A 24,349-nucleotide genomic window follows, 5' to 3' on the forward strand; every position below is an offset into this window, starting at 1 on the left:
TCACAAATACCAAAAGTAAAGTCAAGAAATCAAGTGAAGCCATGGAAAGTATTATCATAATCTAGGCGTTATAGTTTCCCATTTCGTTGCATTTGTATGTGTCTTTGTGATGCGTAAACATTAACTTATAAATAGATGACACTCTAGGGAATGGCAAATGGTCTCAAATGGGAAAACATGCAGCGGATTTAGCTTCATGTTTTTTTTAAACATTAAACAACAACCATCGCGGGTTTCCACTCTTTTCAGGCAAATTCAGCTTCGAATTTATTCATTTTTTTACCTTTTTCGGGACACTTATCCTTAAGTGGTTCCTTGCCTTTTTCTTCTTCTTAGTTTTCATGTTTATTTAGTGTTTATAAGGGGACATATGAAGATCAAACACGACATAAACAATTGCTAAATTTACCACAGTTTCCCTGCTACTGTTTTTTTACAACTCCATATACTTCTTGCATACATCATGACAAGCCAATCGATCAGCATTGGAAAACTCTATTGGAATCTAGTCGTGCGTTTTGAGCGACCCTCGGTGTCTTGAGCAACGGGTTGTTTAAAATATATAATAAACCTGAAAACAAATATTAAAGACACTTCAGATATTGGTATAGAAATTTAGCTGAGATATTTATTTATTAGCTTTAAAGACATTTTAAGTTACCTTTTCACAATATTCCAACATAGTTGGTTTCTGCTGTTTTAATCCTCGCAATTGTGCGATAAGCTTCCCAATTTCCAAGGTTACAGGAATTACGGGCTATCCGACGTAGACTGTCGCGATGTTTCATAAGTGCCTTTAACTCCACAGTGAATGAGTGATGAATGGAATTGAAGTATGTCTAAATTTGAAGATTCTTATAGGAACATGCTGGTCCAAGACCTGAAGACAGAGACGGTTTCTACAGTTTTAGATATTTGAAGCAATTATATTTGAAGCAATGGTAATGGTATCCTAGACTCCAGAACCTCAACATCCTCTTGAACTAGCGTGGAGAACTCATAAAATTTGGACTTTGTAGAATAATTCGGTTCAATGGCTCTAAGGTTGGTTGTTTTGTCCGTATTGTGATATATGCAAATACACGTCAAGCGTCCCTAGGCAAGTGAACAATAAAATCACTATGAAAACAAAGACGATGAGCTCTGTTTAGTGAAGGAGATAAGATTCATACTTCAGTGCATTTTTTGATTCTAGCCGCTATCAAAAAAAACCCTTATTTAACAAGAGCAGCTCTTAATAGCCAGAGTCTAACAAACCTGTGGCCCCCTGTGGCTCGCGTTCAGTGATCAAATTGGAATTTAGGTTAATTGTTTGGAGGGAGGAAAACCCTCGAAGCCAGGAAGAACAACTGGAAACTCTACTCACGTACAACACCGAACCCGGAGGGATTCAAAATTGGTTCGCATTGATGAGAGGCGAGCGCTCTCACCGCTACGCCAAACGTTGACCATCTTACTATCAACCTATAAATATTCTAGTAAAGAATACTAGCGATTCTTCTCCTCTAAGACCGTCTCGGACAGTAGGTAAGTAATACTTAACATTTTCATATACATCTTTAGTCGCTCGAGAATATTGATAACTACCTTTCTTGCTTTTTTCGAACTCCGTGCGTGCCAAAAACAAAACAAATGATAAATACTTTCCCGTGAAATTTGGCCAGTATTACACAAAAATGTCTATGAAATAGACATTATCTATAAAAATATGCATGCCCGCATGCTTATCGAATGTGTGTCAGTGCGGAACATGCAAATGAATAGAACTATAATTACGCTAGTGAAAGAAATACTCTGTCTTTAACTGCCGTTACAAGTATCCTATTTTTATTGAGAAACAAGCTCTTCTCGTGGATAGTAATCAACAGAATACGCAATTTATCAAAATCCTGCTTTAAGACAGTGTTACTCTTTGACTAGCTTAAACTCACAACCGAATTCTGTTTACAATACACTCACAATCGCCCCTCACAATACGGCCACCCATCACTGCTTTTTCGGATTTTCCCAAAATTAATTCTGCTCTCTAAAATCGTACCAAACACTACATATTCCATCGATATCTTTCATATTAAAACTAATAACCATTATTGAGGCTACCGCGCGACGTCACGAAGTGGTTTACAGATCAAAGTTTATCTCCCTCCCGTTATTAATGCCTATATTCGTTCTACGCATATTTAAGTCTTTATTTTCACCATTATTCTCACCATTATTAACCGTTACGCCTCAATCAATCAATCAATCAATCAATCAGTTTATTCAATCTACCTTTCTGGAAATATAGTAACAAGTATTCAAAATTCTATTAACAATAATCGTACAAATATGTAATAAAAGAAATAGTGATTGCAGATTTTATAATTGAATGTATATATATCCAGAAGGAAGACACCTAAAAGAAGAAACCATAGGCTTATATTCTTGACTTATATAAGCTTGGGTAATTTAGATATAATTATTTGATGAAGCATGAAGGTGTATGTTGTCATATATAAAAATGACCATAACACCAAATTCTTTCGCACCATGCACGGTCTGATCTCGCTTGGCCGCTTTCCGATTTACTCCCGAAGCATTGTAATACACAGTTTTTTTTAATCAAACGTGGGACGTTTGTCACAACTCTGTATTACCATGCTTCGGGAGTAAATCGGAAAGCGGCCAAGCGAGATCAGACCGTGCATGGTGCGAAAGAATTTGGTGTTATGGTCATTAGCAAACAATAGAATTCCCAGAGCATCAAATCGTTGGGAAACGATCAATGTTTTCTGTATTTCTCGTTCGCTTTAGACAGCTTTAAATGAGTTCAATAGTCTTTCAATTTTGTGTAATATTAGTTTAAGTTCTAATTTGTATCCTGACGTAGTTTTGAGAGAAATGATCAGCGAATTTTAGAATAATGGAAGATCTAGTAAGATTGACTAGAAAACTGCGATGAAAAATGCGTATCAAATGTTTACCCCGTCTACTGCACTATACGTTTTCACAAAATCGCATAAGTGGATTACCTTCAAAATGTTCCTTTTAAAACTAGATACAGAGTAAAACTAAATGAGCAATGACTTTTGTGAATATATAGCTCTGAAATATTAATTTCGGCCGTATGAAATCCATTGTTTAGTCTTGAAGTAGATTATGCACTATATTTAAATAATCTCAAATATCTCATAATTAGCTAGATAGATTTTTTCAAAAATCCCCACAAATGGAGGCATCCAGTATATAATTATGTGGTACGAAGCATTTTAGTGTTGAACGCTCTGCAAGGCTAAAATTATTTTCTAAACGAAAGCAAATATTTCATCATAATCACGTGTTGTGACGTCCGATCTCACTAAAAACTGCATCAAACATTAATTCAATCTTTATGAGATTTATGTGCAAAAAAGATTTGCAATCGGATAAAAGACGTTTATGCACTAGCGTTCCAAAAGTGGAAGGTAGCGGTCAAGCGTGAGGGGGTCCAGCCACCTTAAGTGTTCGTCAATTATGACCCCTAAGAATTTGGTATTTTGTTTACGTTCAATTAATACATTATTAATTTTTAAAGTCAGATTATTGCTATTCAATGTCCTCTGTCTTGGCTTAAATAGTATATAGTTAGTTTTCTTGATATTTATAGTAAGTTTGTTCACGATTAGCCATGTCGAAACTTTGTCAAGCTCAGAGTTCAAGATATAATTTAAATTATTCACATTTTTACCAGAATAAAATACATTAGTATCATCGGCAAATAATATAAATTTCAGTAGATCTGAAGAGTTTGCTATGTCGTTGACATAAATATAAATAATAAAGGTTCTAGAATACTTCCTTGAGGAATACCGCGTTTAATCGTCATCTGGGTAGATAAATTATTTTCAATTTCAACATATTGCTTTCTATTTGTTAAATAACTGGTAATCCAGTTCAAAGCTAATCCTCTAATTCCATAATATTCTAATTTATTATTCTAATGCTTGGTTATAAAAGCAACTAACCTATCATAAATAACCTTCTCAAAGAATTTTGAAAAGACAGGGAATATAGAAATTGGTCTATAGTTACTAAATTCAGAAGAACAACCACTTTTATACATAGGAATCACCCTGGCAAGTTAGTACTGTTAGGAGCAATGCCAGTGGAAATAGATAGATATATAACATGTGACAGTGGTTTAGCCAGAGATTGAATATTAGCTCTGATGTCTTTAATGTTGATAATAATAATAATTTACTTGCTTGCTTGCTTGCTTGCTTATTTATTCATTCATTTAGTTATTCATTCTTTCATTCATTCATTCCTTCCTTCCTTCCTTCCTTCCTTCATTTATTTATTTATCTACACGAGGCACGGAAATACCGCATTTTCAATATATGTGTATATATCTATTTCGTAGCCTCATGTTTTCGAACACGCATATATTCCATGGATATATATGTATATGCTTTTTGAGGGCGGGGTTTTCGTGTTTCAGTGTATATATGTATATATTATACTTAATTTTCGTATTTCTTATTTTTATACTTTTAATTCCAAATCTCACATTCTAATATAGTTGTGTCTAGCTTACCATTCTGCTTGGAATTCATTATGCTTTCTAATGAAAATAGTAATGACAAAATACTAACCTGAACGGAACAATTTTGTTTAACAACAGTGACTAATCAGAGATTCAAGATGAAAGACCAAAATCCCAAAGAACAAGCAAGTTTTCTTTCCAATATATTTTTTTGTTGGTTGAATGGCTTAATCAGGCTTGGCAATCAACGGCCACTGTGCAAGGATGACCTCTTTTCTTTACCAGACCAGGACAAATCCAAGATTGTAGAAGAACACTTCCAACAATTATGGAATAATGAAACCAAAGAAGCTAGAAAATTCGGCCGGAAGCCTCGATTGTGGAAAGTGATGTTCAAGTTTATTTCTTGCAAGAGTTACTTATTCCTGATCACTCTAAAGTGCGTGGAATCACTCGCAAATTTTTCTTCAGCAGTATTAATATGGACGTACCTGAGTCTTTTACACCATGGATCTTTCAGCTACTCACGACTGACATACCTTCTTGTTCTTGGCATTGGTGTTTGTAGTTTAGTCAAAACATTCGCACTTCATCATAATAATTTACATGCTCTTATGATAGGGATGCGATTAAAGACAGCATGCATCAGCATTGTCTACAAGAAGGTATTCAAAGTTTTTCAATATTTGAACCAAGGAGTGCATACCATATATCCGTGAAAGTTAACTAACAAAATAGTACAAATTAGAGTACAGTAGGTCTACGGTCTACAGAAGGTTACTGAAACTACTATTCAAATTGTGCACATTTGTGCACTTTCTCAATTACAACTTTTTTCGCCGATATATGGTAGAGTGCAAACAATATATCCGTGCAATATATGCTAATTCTGTTGTTTTCTTTTGTTTAACTAACACTATTTTGAACAATTTAGTAATTAGGCCCCGTCCACACATGTCCGGAAATTTTTGTATCCGCAAATTTTTTTTTGCGGATACGAAAATGTTCGCGTCCACACGCAGCGCATTCGAATCGGTTTCGAATCGTTTTCACCGTCCACACGTGTCCGTTTTCGAAAATTTCCGGATACAGACACAAAAATTTCCGGACACGTGTGGACGCAACCTGTAACCGCAAAAAAAAAAAATTTGCGCGATACAAAAATTTTCGGATACGTGTGGACGGGGCCTTAGTGTTTCACGGATATATTGTTTGCACTTTGATATATCCGTGAAACAGCACGCAAATGTTTGTATCCGTATCCGCAAATTTTACGAAAACGGATACGTGTGGACGGTGAAAATGATTCGAATACGCTGCGTGTGGACGCAAACATTTTCGTATCCGCAAAAAATAATTTGCGGATACAAAGATTTGCGGATACGTGTGGACGGGGCCTAATTCATTCGTGTCACGATTGAAAGATCATCAATCGTGAGACAAATCAGTGAATTATCATTTTTAATATTATATTTCAGTATGATAAGGTGGGAGCTAACTGGAATAACCTGTACGGGTTAGACTAAGCCAATTAGCTAGATTCATCTAATTAACGTACTATAACCACATGCACCATTTCGGTCCTCCTTGAGAGAAATGCTAATCATAAGAAAACAATATTGTCATTTCATAGCACTTTTTTTCCTATTGTGAATGTTACCTACGATCATTATGTGAGGAAAGTCTGTCTCGGTTAATTTTTCTTTTTTTTTCTTTTTTTTCTTTTACAGGTTCTAGCCTCTACTCGTAGTAGCATTTCAAGAGTTACGCATGGGTACATAATTAACTTGATATCAAGCGATGCTCAAAGATTAGAACAAATTATTATGTGGTTGGTGTTCACCTTCATGATTTTGGTTGATTTCCCCTTCACAATGGCGTTACTGTATGTCTTGGTTGGCTGGCAATCTTTATCGGGTCCACTTATTGGCATGATCATTTCGCTCCTTGTGGTAATGTTATCCAATGTATACGGGAAGCTCAGTGCTGATCAGGCTCTTTCTACAGACAAACGTCTTGCTACTTTGAACGAGATTATCACGGGAATAAGAGCTGTTAAGATGTATGCTTGGGAATGGACATACAGAGATAAAGTAAAGAAATTGAGAAGGTAAAAATATGATGATGACTTTAATTATCATGATGAAGATGGTGATGATAACTGATGATGAAGATGATGATGATAATTATAAGGATGAAAATCATGATGGTGATGTTAAAAAAAATATGATAATGATGGCAATAACGCTATGGATAAACGTGATAAATAGTATTTTATCCTCACTGCACACTCATTACCGAGCCACGGGAATTACGATATGGAAGCATGCGATGCGTCGTCAACCTCCACCAGGGGAGGTGGGTGGGGTGAATCTTCTACTCTCTCCTTAGGCAGCTTTCGACGTAATGATTCAAGGATCTGGGTGTGCCGCTTATATATGGAGGGGTCGCAAAGCATTACACCTTCACTGCTCAAACTCCAATGCCCATATATGGCTAAATTCCTACATGACACGCTAATTATGTATGCAGTGAAAATAGAGAGAATAAGAGAAAAATATCAAATGCCCTTGGCGGGAATCGAACCCACGTCTTCGGTGTTCTAGTCCGATGTGTTAACCACTACACTACAAGGACCAACCACGCTGGGAACGCAGCCGAGCTCAGCCGGAATATGAAATGTAGGGTACTGGTGAGGATCCCAGAGCAATATTTTTTCTATATAGGTTATTTTAACACCGTAAATATGTACGCAAAGAATAGACATAGTATAGTAGTAATAAATTATGCGCTAGGTGTGTGTAATGAAATAGAGAGAATAAGAGAAAAATATCAAATGCCCTTGGCGGGAAACAAAATGGTGGTTGTTTAATAGTAAAATACGTTAAAAAATTCATTGAAATCGTCAAAGTTTTCAATGATTTGAGGTCCACAAAGTTCATGGTTATCTACAAACCAGATGCGGATCAAAAACGAAAATTCGCTTTTAGCTAGAAAAGGATCATATAGCGTCCTTATTAGATTTTATTAAGTTTTATATCATTTATTCTCAGTCAACCAATCCATTCCTCTGGATCCGTTCCCTTGATAAGAAAACCTTTTTTAAGTGCTAGGGGTTAAGCAACTGCATATAATAATAATAATAATAATAATAATAATAATAATAATAATAATAATAATAATAATAATAATAATAATAATAATGGGGTTCTTCTATAGCGCATTTCGCAATGTCTCAATGCGCTTTACATTGCAGTGGAGGACTTTACGGGCTGCATATTAATGCTTTTCTTGTTTTATAGGAAAGAGATGAGCCTCGTGCGTATAAAAAGTCTCATACTTTCCTTGTCACAAGCTGTATTCTCAACTGTTTCTTTGACAGCTATACTTGCATCCGTCTTGACAATGACTTATTCTGGAATTCCACTAAATTCCGTTACCATTTTCACCACAGTCTCCCTATTGAACAATATAACTGAGTCGATGCGTCTGCTTATTCAAGGTGCAAGAACAATTTGCCATTTCATTGTGTCACTTAACAGAATTGAAGAATATCTTTTGGACGACTTTCCAAACGCTGCTGAAACAAAAGGCGGACAAAAAAACAATGGCGTTTTTTGGAGGACATTTAACGCAAGGGAGAGAAATGGTAACCCCTCAAAGATGGCTGCGAAGGCAGACAAGCTTCTTAAAGGCTCCTGCGATATCAGTGATGGCAGACCATCTTCCTTTGTCAAGCTTAATCACGTCTCAAGCGGCTGGTTTGATGAAACGCATTCCTGTACACTTCACGATATATCACTGAATCTCAATTCTAACAAGTTGCTAATGGTGACGGGTCCTGTAGGAAGTGGGAAGTCTACTTTATTGATGACCATTCTGGGTGAGATCCCAATTAAATCAGGAGACCTTCTTACTCGAGGTAAAATCGCTTATGTCAGCCAAGCACCTTTTATATTCACCGGTACACTACGTGACAACATCTTGTTAGGCAAGGAGTACGAGGAGAAGAAATACGAAAGAACGTTACATGTATGTGACCTATATCAAGACGTGAACCAGTTTCCCAAAGTAGATCAAAGCATGGTAGGCCAACGTGGTGTAAGCCTTAGTGGTGGACAACGAGCTAGGGTTGGCTTGGCCCGAGCCATGTATTCAGACGCTGATATCTTTTTGCTCGATGACCCACTGAGTGCTGTAGACACAAAAGTTGGACAGCACATCTTTGAAAAGTGTATCTCCGGAGAACTTGCTGGAAAAATAAGAATCCTTGTAACGCATCAAATGCAACACCTTCACCGAACTGATGATATTATCATGATGCAGGATGGCCGTGTTATGAGACATGGATCCTACAGCGAGATCGACAAAGATGGTGCCGTCAGTAGTTTTCTTGCAGAATACAAAACACCAGAAACAATGGATTCTGGTGTTATGATCAAGTCTACTGAAATGTCTTGTCTTGGAAGAAACGCTATAGACGAAGGAAGAAACATGGTCGAGGAAGAGGAAGACAGACAAGTTGGTACTGTATCGTGGCGACTTTACAGGGATCTTTTTCGTACGGCTTTGCATCCTTTTCTGATCATTTGCATCATATTGCTATACGTAATAGCTCAAGGTAAGATCCTTAGACAACATATCTCAATATATTGTAACAATAATAAACGAGCCATTCTACACCATCTTCTTATAAAGAAGCAGCAGTAAGGGGGACTCGCGGTCACCATTCGGAATCGCCCGGGGATTACCTGCCCCCACGTAACGGCGCCGGCCGCGGGAATTTTTCGAGCCAACTCTACGGACTTTTAGGCAAATATCCGATTTGTCCACTTTACCCGTACCAAACCCGTAGGCAGTAAGGGGGACTCGCGGTCAATGTCAAAGATTTACGGGTTTTACAGGCGGTTTAAGGAAGGCGCCGGCAGCGGGAATAAGCCGCGCGATAAGTCCTTACTGCTGCTGTGTTGGGTACCGCAAACGGAGGTTAAAATATTCCTTAGATATAGATGGACACCATCACGAGCATTCGTAACAAAACTGTGCGCAAGCTCAGAACTCAGGTGTTGGATCGCCTGGATGCTGACTTTGCCTTCACAACATTTATGGAGGGAGATACGGATGAGACGATGACAGAAGAAAGGGCTGAAAGGATAATTAACTTAATACCCGAAGGTAACTACCGGTTGGAGTTGACGTTCATAAAGTATTTAGACGGTGAGTGGATGATAGAAAAGGGGCGCAATCCTATCAGGGCGTCTGGTAAGAAGGACCTGTTTGTCTTAAACAAAAACACACGCCCGGGAGCATTGGTAGGAATAGACATGTTGTTCTACGAGGTTGCTTACCCGGTTACCGTAGTCATTTACGGTGCGTACGAGATAAAGACGCCAGACGTTAAGAAGTCGAAACCGATGCGACATCCCGGTAATTGCGTAGGGAAGTTAGTAAGAGAGTTCTTTGAAGACTCCTCTCGGGGCGGTAAACTGACTTTAAAGAGAAGAGAAGCCATCAGGAAATGGGAAAAAGATACTAATAGGACCGGAGGGTCGATAGACAACATCAAGAAGTTAGAAACGGCGCTGGAGAGGCGAATCCATGTGAAAGATATCACCGACGGCTTTATTTACTCCGGAACGCACAAATATGGGGGCCGCGGTGCGCCTATCGTAATTTACCAGCATAACGCACATGCGTGGCGCGAACTGCGGTTCCCAAGGAAGAAGGAAACGAAGGTCTATAAGAATTCTCCATTGGCAGAGTTAAGCCATGAGAATTCCATTTGGTTGATGGATTCAGAAGGAAGTCAATTTATGACGCAAGACGGCACTTTGTATCGACCCGAAATTGAACAGCTGCGCATTCAAAGCGCCTGTGAGACTTTAGGAGAAGACTTCTCCGACGAAGTGCTTAGCAGTCGCAGTTTGGACTTCTTAGCCGCAAAGAAAAGAAACGGTTGGAAATCCACGCCGGAGGAGTTCAAAGACATAGCTAAAGCTTGCGTAGAACACGGCCACGGCGGTCTGTGGAACATGGAATACGATGAAGACGAATACGTGTCGCTGGATATGAAACATTGTTACCCCGCAAGCTTTAAGGGCCTGGGAGACTGTAAGGAATATTACGACCGTTACGGACATCCAGATTCACAGTTCTTTCGTGTTGCGTTGGATGGTCACTACGACGCCCCAGCAACGGGGTTCGTACGGTTGACCACCTGGAAATTAGCAGCGGGTCTGCACCCCATAATCTATGCGTGGTATGGGAAGCACCTGCAGGAGAAAGAATGGATACCCATACCCCTATTGAAGTTCTTTGAAGAGCGCAAGCTTTTAAAATACACAGCGCATGAAGCCATACTTTGTCACAGCGCCTTTACGCAATGGCTCCCAGAACACAACCCCACAGCACGCGTTGTCATAGGAAAATTCACACAGGGCGCTAAGGAGGGCGAGAAACATATGCAGCGGCGCCTAATAACGGACGAAGGCGAGCTAAGCTTCCTCATCAAGCGCGCGCATGACAAAGGAACGATGGTGTCTGTAGAGAAATGGGATTACCTCGTAGATGATAAACTACACAAATGGAATGCACTTTGTTACTACCAAGACCACAGGCCGCAATATTATCATCTGCGTGCCAGCATGCTCGCATATGCGCACATTAACCTACTTGCGATGTTCCTGCGGTTTGACAAAGAGGACATCCCGCGCGTAGCTACGGATTCCTTGTACGTAAAGCCCGAAGTGTTAGAGAAGATGAAGGAATTCTACCCCGAAGATGAGTTGGCGGAAAGTGGTCAATGGCGCGTTAAAGATGAGGAGATAAAAGCATGGAGAGAACGTGTAGAATATCACGGAGAAAATACTTGGGGCGTCGTAATGCCCACAATGAGGCCCATGCCAACCGTAAAGGACCCCATTTCCTACCAACGCTTCTCTTACCTTTACGGTACGGGAGGCAGCGGTAAGACTACGCGCGTCTTGGAACTCTTTCCTAAGATAAAGGTGCTAACGCCAACACACCGTTTGGAAAGGGAACTATGCAGTCAGGGCCACGACGCGCAAACGTACCACAGCTTCTTCCGTTGGAATGGCCAAAAGTGGGTACCAGAAGCCATCCACGACATACCACCGGTGATACTTTGGGATGAGATTTGCACCGTGCCTTTGGAAATCCTGCAGGAGTTCGTAGAGTTCCTTCGCGGGAAATGTCAAGTGGTATTTGCCGGGGATCCCTGCCAGCCTCCTCCAATAGCCGGAGAAATGCCCCACGAATGGTTAAAAGAAATGGCAGACTATGCGGAGGAAATTAACAACGACTACCGCAGTAAGGATCAAATAAGAAACCTGAAAGCGGAACTTCGGGGCCTCAGTGACGCCGAGCAATGCAAGACACTGCGCAAACGCGTACGAGCGAAGTCCTACGAGGACTTTCTATATGCCTGGCACCCTAAGGATCTGGTGCTGAGCAGCAAACGCGCAGCACAGTCTCGCATACAAAAGGATTTGCTAAATATACACCGAGAGCGCTTCCCTACGCATCCCGTACCTGTTTGCTACAAACCCCACGACACCCGCATGCAAAAAAGAGACGTCTGGGTACCTGGTACCGACATCCAACTGCAAAATGCGGTAACGCATGATAAAGCCTGGGTACCCATAGAAAAGGTGGAAAGAATTACCTCCCATCCAGACTGGCGCTTGGGTTATTGCATGACAGTCCATAGTGCGCAGGGGCTTACCATAAAAGAAACCTTATGGATCATAGACCAGCGGCTGTGTTGGAGCAACCTTATCTACACCGCTGTGAGCCGCGTGGAGTATGCCAAACAGTTAAAAAGAGCCTGGGGTCCGCAATTGCGCTACGATAAGACGCCAGAAGACGTAGCTAAGGAGAACATTGCCAAAAAACTCCTTCGCTACAAGCGGCACGACGAAGGAAAAAAAATGACGTTCGACCTATGCGTGGACGACGTCTATAAGAAAGGGGCAAGGTGTGCCAAATGTAACATACCTCTACTATGGAGGTTTGACCCGAATGACGATCAGCAGTTCTCCGTGGATCGTATAAATAATAAACGCGGGCATTGCAGAGGCAACGTAAGGCTGACATGCCTAGAGTGTAATCGGGCGCGTGGAGCAGCACTACTCTGAGTCTTTGGGGACTATGAGCAGCTCTTCCATGACGAATCCACGACTTGGGCCATTTAGGTAATACAACACGGGTTGCCCTTCCTTGGTGACGGACTTCGAAATCTCATACGTTTCCAGAGACCAGTTAGGATCCGTGGCTCTCTTACTGCCACCTTCGAGTTCCCCCGGCTGATAAAGGTATCTGACCACTATGTTGCGGGGGAGCTTTTTTTCCTTCAGTCCGACCGCCCTTGAACTTCTGACGTAGGACTTGTGTTCCACGTGCTTATTTTTTATAGCATCTCTGGGTTTCATTCCCGTAGCCCTGGCCGCCTCGTTGTTCAAAGCCGCGACGACCTGGGGGAGCCTCTGTGTCCATTCCCTGTTGCGTTTGGAGGGATCTTCCAGCTCTTTCCAATACTGGTACCCAAAGAGACGCTCAGCCAGGGTCTTATTGAATCTTTCGACAATGCTCTGACCCCTGTGGTACTCTGCCTCGGCTCTCCTAATCTTAGTGCCGTGGTCTTTCAGGGTTTTGGTAACCACGCCCATGAACTCTGTCCCCGCATCCACTTGCAGCAGCTTAGGCCATTTCAAGACGCGCTTATAAATCCTACCTAGGGCTTCTGCGACTTCCCCAGAATCCTTGCTGGTTATGGGTTCGGCGTCCTTGTATCTGCTTGCGATATCGACTACGGTCAAAGCGTATCTATAGGTCTTTCTTCTTACCTTATCGTGCGGTAAGAAAAGCAAATCTGCCTGATGGACTTCATTAGGGGTATTTACGGTAAAGCTGGGCCTGGGAATGTACTTGGGCACGGGAAGATAAACCTGCCAGAGGGTTTGTTTTTTTAACCAGTTCTTAGCCGTTTCTTCTGATACCCTGGCCGCGGTCGCGAGTTTCTTGATGGCCGACGCTCCTTTCCAATAACCTTCAGGCCCATAGTAAATCCTTTTGAGTTTGTCCTCAGTTCGACCCATTATATGAATAGAATCGCGCTTCGCTTGATTCAAGCGAAGGATAAAACGAGATTGATCTTACGTCCGTTAAAATCCACCGTCTTTCCGTCCACTTTAATGGTGATGTTTATGCTTTCTACCAAATTAGACAAATCATAGCTCAAAGAAATGGGAGTGTATTCTACTGGGTCAAATGGATTACCTTTGGGCAGAAACTTGGACATAAGAGAAGACTTTTCCCCATTGCTGTAACTATGAACCAAGTCGCAATAGACTTCGTAAGAGGATGCGACTTTCCATTTCACGGGTATGGCTGTGTCGGTAATTGTTTTGCCCGAGGCACATAATAAAGATCCCAATGGGTCAGACTTTCCAAAAGTCATTGAATAATTTGACATATTATGTTTGAGGGTCATTTCGTGCGGCAATCCTGTGGTGAGAGTATAACCGTGTTTTGCTAATTCCTTGGCCAGTGTGATTGGTGTGTAATGTCCATCGGGCAGCAATACGGCTTGATAGTTAGATCCTCCTTTATGCTCAGTGACTATGCCCCTAATCAGGTTATACCAAGAATTGTACAAAGAGCAACTAACCAACCGAACCCTTTCCGCGCGGATGGGGGGATTCAGATAAGTGGTAAAGTTATTCTTGTCGCTTTCCAAAAAGACGATCATTATATTAGATACGCCAAGGCCACGCCTCCCGCCAGCCCTGCGACTCCAACAAAGACCAATTCGCTATCTTTTTGTTTCTTAGAAGGCTGGTAGTAATTCTTAAACTGAGGCTTTCTCAACCCCGTTAATGCCGCGGGGTGTGCTTGCGCATAAAGTTTAAAGGCGTAGTCTGTATTTTCGAAGTTCTTGTCTGCCTGCATCTTGTCTTGGTAGTTCTTATCCAACCAATCCCTGTAAGCTTGTCTTTTTTCATTCCAAGCTGCCACGTCTCGCTGATATTTCTCCAGCGCCAAATCGTGTCTCTTCCTCTCAGCGGCCAATTCTCCGCTTTTGTCGCCTCTAACTAATCTATCCAAATACTGACCGCCATAATTAGCTCCAGTGAATGCTAAAGCTGCAATAACTCCACCTATGACCACGCTAGCCATTATATATTACACCGTAGGTAGGTATTTTTCCTTCTGCAGGTAATTTCTTAGCATGATAGCCCCGCATACGGCAGCGGTCATCTTAGCAAAGTTACTCAGGTTTTTAGTTGGGTCCTCAGTAAGGTCCTCCTTTAGGACTTTCTTACCTACCCAGCCAATACCGGCGATGATGGAGGTTGTGATAGCAGCTTCTTGGACGGCGTCAATCAATTTGGTCGACATTATATTACGGGGTGAGAAAGAAATTCTAATCCATTTCTGGAATCCTACATTTCCTTACCGGGGGCTCCTCCCTGCGTATGACAGGAGGCGCCTTAAATTCCACCTTTTTCGATGCCCGCCATTGAAAGTAAAGGCTGCCTGCTGCTACAGCGACTCCCAACGCGCCGATGACGTACCCAGGATTGATAAAGGATTCCTCTTCCTCCACCTTTTCCTCCTTTTTTGCCTTGTTCTTCTTGTTCATCTCCGCGAGCTTCTTTCCGGCAGCGACTCTGCCTGGAGATTTAGCCTTGGTAATCTTCTGCTCGGGCTGCTCTACCTTCGACTCTGGTTCCATTTATATCTAAGGACTTGAAGGACTTGATAAGTACTTGACTAAGTACTTAAGGACGACTTGACTAAGTACTTAAGGCGACCTGGGCAATTCCCGCGAATGACTTAACTAAGTACTTGAGGCGACTTGATCAGGTACCTCAGCAAGTGCTGCCTGGAAGACCTTTTCGACTTCTCTGTCCTTCTTGAAGTCCTTCCAAGATGTTCCAAAGGAACCTAGTACCTCCTTCAAGTCGACGTGCTGAGCTACGTGCAAAGCCGCAGAGGCGACTGCCATTAACTTACCGCACTTCAAAGACAACCACCCACAGGTTATCTTAAGTTCTTGGGCGATGACATAGTCCTCGCTTATGTCCTTCCGCAGTTGCTCCACGTCGTCTATGGGCAGCGCAAGTCCAAGTAATTTAGTCGCAAGTCGGATGGCTGGGTCTGCTACGGCGTCGGTGGTCTTACTTGCAAGGGCAGCCTCGTACCTCTTATGGAACTTTTTGACTTCCTCTTCTGACAACTTATTAACCTGCTCATGGGTACGTTCCTTGCCAATCATTTCTTTGCACTTCCCAGAAGACACAAGGATGTTAAGTTGTTCCTTGAGGTTACTTTCGTCTAACTGCGCGGGGACTTCATCTAAGAGCTGCTCAATATCCATATACATTAGGAATCATAGATTCCAACCGTGTAGGGAAACCTCAAAGAGAAGATCATTTTGGAATGTTGGTGCGTTTTTAAATGCCGCATGTATTCGTGTAACTGTTCCTTGCTTATCTCACCGCCGTAGTCGCTTAAGATGGTTTCCAGGTCAGACTTACTTGGAGTATAAAATACGACAAGTGAGCCTATGTTTTCCTTGAAGGGCTTCGAGACGCTGGTAAGCTGCTGCGAGAGCAACCAAACGCTAATATTGTCGTGTCTGCCGCTGAAGGCGAGCTTCACTAATTCGGAGGTGCGTCTTTTTACGTCGTCCCCACAGGCAATGTCGTCCAATATGAGGAGTGTCTGCGTGTCCTTGGGGAATTGCTTGTGCCAAAACTTCAAATGGCTGGATAACTCGTTAGGGTCTAAGATATCTACGAAGAAGTCGTCATCTTTCACTCCTATGCCCGTCCAGGTGCGGTTATTCACGTAGGTGGGGCAAAGCAGCACGATGTAGTCGAAGCGGTATCTAAAGGGTCCTAATAGCTGCTCTACCACGAACTGGATCTTTCCGCAGCCGGTGGGTCCTACTATCAGAGCGTTACAAGGAATATGGTTCGGATCCATTATATATACGATGGACCCAGTGGACGCAGTAAGAAGGATTGCCGCCGACGCAAAGGATAAAAAAGACACCATAGAAATGCAAAGGGAGGAGATCGATCGGCTGCGGGAGCGCGTGCAGGAATTGTATGATGAAATGTGCGGTCTGAAGCGCGCGGAAAGGTTTGGTGCGCTTTTGACGATGGCCGGTTGGGCGAAAGATTCCGTTAAGGACTTCATGCGGTATCCCTTATAAGGGTTAATAAATTCTTATTATATAATGAAGTGTAGGGATTGCGACAAGGAGTTCAGTAGCAAACAGGCTTTGCAGTATCACCAAAAAAAGAAGGTATGCTTTAAAGAGGTGGATAACGTCACCACCTGTGGCACCTGCAGCCGGCAGTTTAGCAGTAAACAGGCGCTGCGATATCACGTGGAAGGGTGTGTTTGAAGTCTAAGGAAAGACGCTGTGCTGATTGCAATCGGCTCTTTAGCACGCCCCAAATGTTGCAATACCACCAAGAAAATAGGGTGTGTTTAAAGGATGTGTGTGCGCGCTGCGATGAAGGTCTCACGGACGCATGGCATCAACATAGATGTCGTGGTAATTATGATTTGGATGTCGTATGCGAGGAGCATGGTAATATCGCAGCGAGATGTTGCCCAGCGGAAACCATAAGGAAGTTAACTCTTCGTAAGAAAGAAATAGACCAACGCTTTACGGAGTTCGACCGCGCCGAAGGTACGCGCTGGGAGAACGCAGAGTATTGGAGTGCGCCCTGTGACGCGTGTGGCGGCTTAAGGAAAGGAGATGATCATATCTGGCAGTGTTTGTGCCCGCAACATCATCCCCGTGGTTTTAAGGAGTACTTGGATCGTTTCGATGATTGGCATGCCCAAAACGTGGAGGTAAGGAAAGCCCGTAAGTAAAGCAGGGTTTGCGCAAAGAGTCTCAAAATGCACTCTTATATTTATTAATATTCTTTGATTGTTTATTAAGAATAAAAGAAGAAACATTAATAAATATAAGAGCGTGTTTTGGAGAAGGTATGCAGAACTCAATAAGAAAAGAAGAAACATTAATAAATATAAGGACCCCTTTTAAAGGTATATGCTAGCCTACGCAGCCGCCTTCTTTGGAGGATTCCTGATCGCCCTTTCAATATATGGACTGTATTACGTGCGAACTACCTGCCGACTGCATTACGCCCACTCCTGCACCGCGTAAAAAATACACCTGCCTTCATTGCGGCAAGGTATTTCTTGAAGAATCCTTTGTGGGGCATTGGTGCTCCGCGGATCCTAAAGCGCAGCGGACTTTAGCAGACATTATGAATGCAGAGGACTCTCCGGCTCATACTTAACCACGTCAAATACCCACCTGCCATCCTTTTTATCATGACTCATAACATGGGTAACGTCCTGCCCTTCGATGGCGTACCTTATTCTAACGGGCGCCCAAAGGGTGTATGTTCTTTTTTTATTCTTTAAGACCAAGCGCAGGCGGTCCAAGTCTTCAAAGACCACATAATTCTTTATCTCGTAAATCTCCCCCACCTGCAAATCCCTCCAGTGCGTTTGTATAAACTTTAACTCGTTAAATTTATCCTTGTCCATATATTCTATGAAATATCTTTAAGTGTGTTGCCAAAGTCTCCGAGGTTTTAAAGCCCTTACAGCACCACCTGCAGGGAATTCGTAGGTGTTCAGCATACGCAGTGATCTCCCTGCAAATGACATCGTAGTCGCTGCTTATGAGCACCTTATAGCCGTTTTCTTCATACCTCTGTAAGAGCAGTTGCTGATCCTCAGATAACCTGCCGTTGCCTTTTGGGGTCTTTAGCTCTATGCAGAATCCACAGTAATGTGTGTGCGCATTCAAGATCATTAAGTCGGGTTGACCGCGTTGATATCCTTTCTGCCAGCACTTTATGCGTTTGCCGTCCGAATCCTGCAGTTCACCTAGACCAGGGGCTATGAGCATTTGGGTGTAAAACCTGCGAATGTAGTCCACTACCTTTTTATGTAGGTCGAATTCATTTTCTATTTTGAATACCAACTTGTTTGGACCGTCGAAGCGCTTGTCTATTGCATATTTACCCGTTTTCCTTAGCGCGGGTAGGACTTCTTCGAAGACCCAATCACGAAACTCCACAGCTTTGGGTAGTTTGGAGCTAAATATCAGTTCGTACAAACCAGGTTCGGATATAAACACGGCATTTGGTTGCGTAGTAAAGGAGCGGTGATTCGCAGCCCCTTGTAGATCAACCCATTTTTTCTGGTATTTCTCAGATACGTGTGCTCTAATTGCATCTCTAGGGCGCTCATAGCCCAACGCCAAAGCCACCTCCTTTGCTTTGAAGTACAAAGTTTCGCCTTGCACTATGCATTGCAGTTTGGTGTCGTTGTTTTCAAATACGCGAAGCATTGTATATCTAAGAAATATTTTTTTATCAATAGGCAACACTTTTAAGTTGGTTCATTTCTACGCTCAGTTGCGCGTCTGAGACGACAAAGATGTAGCAGTTTATCTTGTCGCTGTCACCTGCACTGGCGTTCTTGGTGCGTTTGATCTCCAATGTTATGCCATCCTGCGTATTTACTAGGCGTAAACCCTGGCCATGTAGGTCTTCATCGTTCGTCGTGCGCATGTCAATCCATAACGCGTACTTATCATTAAAGAATTCCTCGGGGCTAATTTGGTCGCAAAACTTGCGCATTGCCTCCCTGTAGACGTCTTCAGGTTTTATTCCCTGGGAGTAAACCTTGTTTGGAACGCCGTTGATATTCACGCCGACGTTAGTAATGTTGGGGTTATGAAAGGCCTCGGAGTCGCGCTTACCGGCCTCGTAGGGTTTGGCAAACACCAGCATTAACCCCGTGAGACTTCTTCGGGGGAGGTTAATGCTTTGGTTAATAACCTCATCCGTCTTATCCAGGAAGCTGAACGTCTTATACATCACTACGTGGTCGTAAAGGAATGCCTTTCCGGCGCTGTATTTCATGCCAGCGCTACGGGCCAGCTCTTCGCTGTACACCGTTTCGTACTGTAGCTCTAAGTTGGTAATAGAGTATGGGGTTGTTGTGGTAAGTGCAGTGCTTAGCCCACCAATGATGTTATTAGCATCTGCTAAAGTTACTTCAAACTGTAGCTCGGATAACTGTCTTGGGTAATACACACCGTGATTCGTAATCACTTCAAAGTCTAATGGTATGACATACTTGCTACCATAGGCGGTCTTTATTCGCTTTGCGTCTGCCACTGCGGTTTCTCCGCTGCCGTCAGTAGGTTGCGTTTTCGTAGGTGTGCGAACCTTACGTAGAATGACACTACCAATTCCTTGTTCTATCCTTTGCGCGCGGTCAAAGGCTGTCACCCATAAGTCTTTGTACGTGGTGTATAAGTCATACCTATTCAAATCTAATAGCGATTGCCCGGCGAACTTGATCCTCATCTTAGAGACCAAGTTGCGACCAACGTTGTTAACGATAATCCTTTCATCCACAGTGCTGGGCTGCACCGCTAGGTCAAACCTCAAAGCCAAGGTGCCAGGAACCAATACTAGGTTATCTGTTAGCCGGGGCACGCCTACGTACAGCGTTTCTCCCGGCTTTGCGCTGCTGGGCGTAAAGGTGACCCGGTGAAAGGTGCGTTCTGCTTTCAGTCCGCCAACCTGCTTAGGTAATGCGTTGGGATTTAACTTTGAGCTTATCATATATAATGGAAGTAGAAGGAACGGATTTTGATCCCCTTACCGAAGAAGGCCAAGTCGACATTAACGACGAAGAATATGAAACCCTGCTGCCGGAAGCGGATAAGCCGGGCTTCTTTGAAAAGCTACGTCGCAAGTACGGTCCAAAGGCCCGTGGTGCCTTACGTAGCCTTACGGACAGGTTCAAAAGGGAAAACCCTGGTAAATCTCTTCCATCTTACATGCGAATGGACGACTTAGGATTAGTTCCTGAAGCTCCTAGCAACGAGTGGTTGCAAAAAGTCCAATGAGAAATGGACGAATCCATGGAAGAAACCCCGGACGACTTCGACAGGCTTCAGGAGCTACTACCCGAGTGGATGCCTGAAAAAGCGCAGCTAATGTTCGAAGAAGATGAATACGGCAGGGAACTAATCATGGGTAGACTTGCTAGAAGCGGCGCTAAGGGTTTACGTCATCCGCGATGGAAAAGGAAGGTTCTTTGCCGACCCCCGAATTCCTCCAACTTTAATGGCAGCTATCGGCGAAACGGTACCCCAAAAGCTACTTACCGACGTGCGTAAGAGGTATCCTAATGCCAGTTCGACTCTTTTAGAATTCCAACGCGGTGACAAGGGTCAAATTCAAGTCCGTTACATAGGCAGGGAAAAATGGTATGACTTTTATCAAAGCAAAAAGTCTAACGCACTTAACAACGCCTTACCGAAGGAAATAACGACAGCACTGGGTAGGCCTGACTTATCCGTGCTGTCCAGCTTAACTACTAAGGAAACATCAAGGCTAGCTTCAGGATTCTTCAAAAGTCTTAGGACTGCTAGGGCTACCAGTCAAATGCATGCCATCTCCGGAATTCTGGATAAGGATCAAGGAAAGCTCACAAAAATACAAGCTACTAAGGAAGACGTAGAGGAAAAGCTAACGAGTACGCCGTCGGGCAGCAGCGCTGCCCTGCAGCTGCAGCAGTCTTTAGAATCACTCAACATGGAAGAAAATGCGCAGCAAAGAATCATAGACGAACACAAAGAACAACTTGACAAACTCACGGAGCAATTAGACGAAAAAAACGCTGAATTACAACAGCAGGCAGAATACATCGAAGATCTAAAACGAGATATGGATACTAAGGATGAGGCGTACATAAGAGCAATACAGGAATTACAAGAAACCAACGAAGCGCAAGACGAAGACACTCAGCACCGCATTAGTATGTTGCTGCACGAAAGGGACGCTGCTAGAAGGAACTTCGACCGTGCAGTTAGGGACGTTGGAGACAGAGACGCCGAACTCAGACGCGTGGGTGCACAGCTCGAAGCCTCGGTAATGCAAGAGCGGCGGTTAAACACGGAAATCATCGTTAAAGGGGAGCAATTAAGACAAAGAGAGCAAGCCATAGAGGACCTGGAAAGGCAAATACAAACGCAACGGGGAATAATCGACGATCAAACCCGCGCCGACGGGGAAAGAGAAGCAGCTCGGGCGCAAGTAGGGTCCCTAGAGGAAAGGATTGCGGAGTTGCAGGCGCAAAGAGAAGGCTTGGAAAGGGAGCTGGGGCTTACCACAAGGCAAAAAATACTGAGGGTCCTTCGGAGGTACGGCATTCCATTAGCGTTTGCCGGAGCGCTCGCAGGCGCTATTGCTGGAATTATGAATGCAATTAACGGCGTGGCCACAGGCGCAGAGGCGCTTGGAAAAAAGGTGGGGGAAATGGGAAAAAAGGTGGGAAAAGAAATGGGGGAAATGGGAAAAAAATTAGGTGCGGGCCTAATAACCCTGGGAAAAACAATGGCAGCCAGCGTTCCTGGGCTGCTTGGTAGCGTTTTAAGCCTGGTATTAAGGACCGGCGGAGAACTGTTGAAGTTCGTGGGGAATAACATTTGGATCTTGGTCGTCGCTATTGGAGTGGTACTCCTGAAGAAGATGCGGGGTTAGCCTTATCTGGGTACGTTACTGGAGGCTTATCGTCGTCGGGTGTCCGAGGCATCCTCGACTGCGGATAAGTAAAGATAGTATTCGCGCCGCCTTGATAATGCGGAACTAAAGGTATAGCAGTCATGGTGCTAATGGTCTTATGATTCCAAACAGCGTCCACCACGGCACCCTTAGACGTCACGGCATTAAATACGACGAAGCCTTTATACTTATCACTTAAGGCGTCGCCGGGACGAAGTTGAAGCTTCGCATATTGACAATTAACTATCATATGAAAAGTTACCGGCGACTGATTTTCCCCACTAGCACCCGCACTTTCATGCGTAAAGTGTGATGAGTGCCTGCTATTTACCTTTTTTCTATATGGAACTAGTGGAGTGTTGGTCTCATCTACTATCCTAATCCCAAGATTACAGCTATTCTTTAGGTTAATGTTAAGGGTGCATATGAGCAATCCTAAACCCCCAACCTTTACCCAAATTTCGGTATCGAACCACTCATCCCCTTGGTAATAAATCTCTCCCAAATAGTAATGAAAGCCTTCTTCCTTCGCGTGTGGGTTCATATATCTAGAGACTAACCACCGTAAGAGTGCTAATGGTGGCGTGATTATAAGCTGTATCCCTTTGATTTTCTATGCTATTTACCGTAACCTTTCCCGTATCGTCTACTCTTATCTGCAGCTTTACCTTCCCATGGCAATCGGCCACCATGTGGAAAGTCCAAACCGATTGATTTTCGGCGCTGGTTGGGTTGGGTTCTACGGAGAAATGTGTAGGCTCCCTGTTGTTCGTCTTCGCGCGCATAGGCTGCAGTACGCCATTCTCATCCAGGAACCTAAAGCCCACGTTGGCGTGGCTGCTCGTGCCAATGCAAATAGTACAAAGGATTAACTTCTTTCCCGAGTAGTTCAAATTCACAGACATCCCAGTGACATCAACCCAAGAGCTCTGGTTGTATTTGTTCTCGCCTTTGTAAGTCGTATAAACGCAATCTACTCCAGCTACGTAGGGGTTGTTCATCGCCATATATAATAGCTCAGACTAATGCTTGCGACTGTTAAGCCGGCTTTTAATAAGTTATGGTCATATTCCTCCTCCTTTTTAGGCGCTCGGTGTGGTTCTTTCTTAGGCGCTTGCGTATGGTGCGCTTCCTTAGGTGGTTGCGTATGGTGCATTTTTTTAGGCTGTTCAACAAAGTGCCTTCTAAGAGTGTCAGAGTTCACATCATTCACCCCAAACTTCATGTCCGTAGTAGCTCGTTGAAGTTTGTTGTTGTATCCTACTACAGAACCAGTATTTATAGATAAATTACTAGGCATTAACCAACAACCCGGGGCTACTGCGTAGTCCAACCTTGCCTTAGAATTTTGTATGGCTAGTTGGTAACGCTGTACGCCCTTGCTAATGTCGCCCTCCAAGATTGAACTTTCAAATAGAATCAAGGCTTCGGCTCGCGTTTCTTCTGCGGCGCCGGTATTTCCCACTATACTTGATCGGGTATTTACCTGAGCCCCAAGAATGGAATACACGTAAGCTTCTATGCTGCGGTTCAAACGGGCAAGGCCGGCTCTAGTTAGTCCTTTACCTTCTGGGGGTATGAAATTAAGATATTGCTTCGTTTGCTCGTCGTTAACCATTTTGATAATCAGTGGATTGGCCCCTGCATACTTACCACCCTCGTCTTTGAACAGAGGTCCATCGCGGACTTGCTTGGTATCCTTAACTGGACCCTCCAACCACCACCACTCATTCTTCAGATGATAATGGGTTTCTGGGTGGGAAGCCATGGTCCATTGTAAATTCAACGCGTGGACTTCCTTATCACTTAGCACATGCCCGCCAATCCCCCAATAAGCCCAAATGTGCCCCAAACCATTGTTAGCACCCGCGGTACACCTGAAATCCTTCCCTACAACACCAAACTCCTTACAAAGCCTATCATACGCGGGAACGTCGTATTTATTATCTCTTGGATAAAACGTGGCATCTCCCGGCAGCGCAATAACACCCATTTCATGTAGTATTCTTCTAACCGTGAAGTGGAAGTGAAACATGAATATTGAATTCTTCATCAAGTTCGCGCTTACCCCACAACCGCTGGTGGCGCACCAAACTGCAAAGTTCAACTGCTGCGGCCAATAACGCATGTTAGGACCGCTTAACCATTCATGAGATTCCTTGGCGGTGGTATGAATAATGGGTACGTCTTTGAA

At 43.3% G+C, this 24,349-nt stretch overlaps 1 protein-coding gene and 1 non-coding gene across 2 annotated transcripts in view; one reads left to right on the plus strand and one right to left on the minus strand.

The window, feature by feature from the left end:
- The first annotated feature begins 1,321 nt into the window (after positions 1-1,321).
- Positions 1,322-24,349, plus strand: part of LOC116292478 (ATP-binding cassette sub-family C member 4-like) — a 28,467-nt gene continuing 5,439 nt past the window's right edge. The window contains exons 1-4 of the mRNA XM_089032167.1: positions 1,322-1,527; positions 4,643-5,169; positions 6,235-6,614; positions 7,807-9,125. Of these exons, the coding sequence (XP_088888293.1) occupies positions 4,663-5,169; positions 6,235-6,614; positions 7,807-9,125 (2,206 nt within the window). The 5' untranslated portion in view covers positions 1,322-1,527; positions 4,643-4,662. The remainder of the gene's footprint in view (positions 1,528-4,642; positions 5,170-6,234; positions 6,615-7,806; positions 9,126-24,349) is intronic.
- Positions 7,070-7,141, minus strand: Trnas-aga (transfer RNA serine (anticodon AGA)). Its single transcript has one exon. It is a non-coding gene; the product is annotated as a tRNA-Ser (tRNA).

The sequence above is a fragment of the Actinia tenebrosa genome, unplaced genomic scaffold, assembly GCF_029948245.1.
Source record: "Actinia tenebrosa isolate PJP-AT-01 unplaced genomic scaffold, QUT_ActTen_1.0 PGA_scaffold1__47_contigs__length_23844297, whole genome shotgun sequence".
NCBI lineage: Eukaryota > Metazoa > Cnidaria > Anthozoa > Actiniaria > Actiniidae > Actinia > Actinia tenebrosa.